General features: G+C 55.0%; 1 protein-coding gene across 1 annotated transcript; it reads right to left on the reverse strand.

Annotated features, from left to right (window-relative positions):
* Positions 1-307: 307 nt before the first annotated feature.
* Positions 308-1,170, reverse strand: SDRG_14927 (hypothetical protein). The gene is made up of 2 exons (XM_008621087.1): positions 1,113-1,170; positions 308-1,043 (listed from the first exon to the last, which is right to left on the reverse strand). The coding sequence occupies exons 1-2, from the start codon at positions 1,147-1,149 to the stop codon at positions 391-393; spliced, it is 690 nt and encodes a 229-aa protein (XP_008619309.1). The 5' UTR covers positions 1,150-1,170; the 3' UTR covers positions 308-390.

The raw sequence follows: 1,170 nt of genomic DNA on the forward strand, positions 1-1,170 counted from the left end.
GACCGATTCGACGACATTACTAGGCCAAGTTCAGATAATTCTGGGCATTTGGACATTTTAGTATCCATGTATTTCGGTGAAAAATCTGAACGCGACCAAAAACCTGCAGTCATTTCAACCTCTCGACATACTACTACCGGTATGCAGCATGACGCTGTCTGGTTTGGAGGTTGCTCTAGATGCTGGTGGCCGGCATGATCTATCTATTTCGTGGCGTTGGCACGCGCTCTTTGACATGCATGCGCGCGTGGACCTTGGGGTGCCTGAACAGCAGAGCGGCCATATTGCCGCTTGTGAGCACCGAATTTTGTGGACGAGAACATTATCTTTTGGGCCAAAAAGATAGAAAATTGACTAGCGTACCAACTTGTCGATTGTCGGCACCGATCCTTATTCTTGCACGAGAAGAAGCCGTACGTTGGATCCAGCGGAGAAGAGACGCACAGTCGGGTACAAGTCGACGTCACTAACGACGTTGTGCAAGCCCATCGGGAGCAACACGCCGTCCACCGCAAACGTGATGCGCCGCTGGAGGCGGTGCCACGTAACTTGAAGAAACGCCAGCCGCGGCGCCTTTGTATCAAGGAGGCTATCGGACCGAGGTTCGTCGTGCGAATACACTCTGGCGTTGCGACAACTGAAGAACCAGCCGCGGGTCGCGTCATTGCGGTCGGGCATGGGCACCGTCTCGTCGAGAAACCCGACTTCAACGGCGTGGAGACCGAGATGCACGAGCACGGCGAACGTCGAGACAGGTTGCGACGCGACAACACTGGCCCAGCCACGACTGGGGTGCTTGGCAAGCGTATTGCCGTCCGCAAGTTGAATCGTGTCGGAGCACCGGCGTGGATCCCACTGCAATGGCGCGGTCGGCGCGGAGGGCTCTGGCGCCGGACTCTCGATCTGGATCTGGAGGTAGTCGAGCATCTCTCGTACATCCGCTTCTTGATTGGCAGTGAGTCCGTCAACGTCCAGTGTACCCGATCGAAGGTACTTGATCACACGCTTAAACGTACTCGCGTCCAAATCCAGAAAGTACTCGCCTACGAAGGTCCGTCATCAGTACCATAGCCACAGGTGCGGACAAGAGAATAGTACAGATGACGCTCTACCTTTTTCATTTGGCAGCCAGTGATCACTTGAGAGCATCGCGTCAAAGTAGCTGCCAGG

This window comes from Saprolegnia diclina (assembly GCF_000281045.1).
Source record: "Saprolegnia diclina VS20 unplaced genomic scaffold supercont1.80, whole genome shotgun sequence".
NCBI classification, from domain to species: Eukaryota; Oomycota; class Saprolegniomycetes; order Saprolegniales; family Saprolegniaceae; genus Saprolegnia; species Saprolegnia diclina.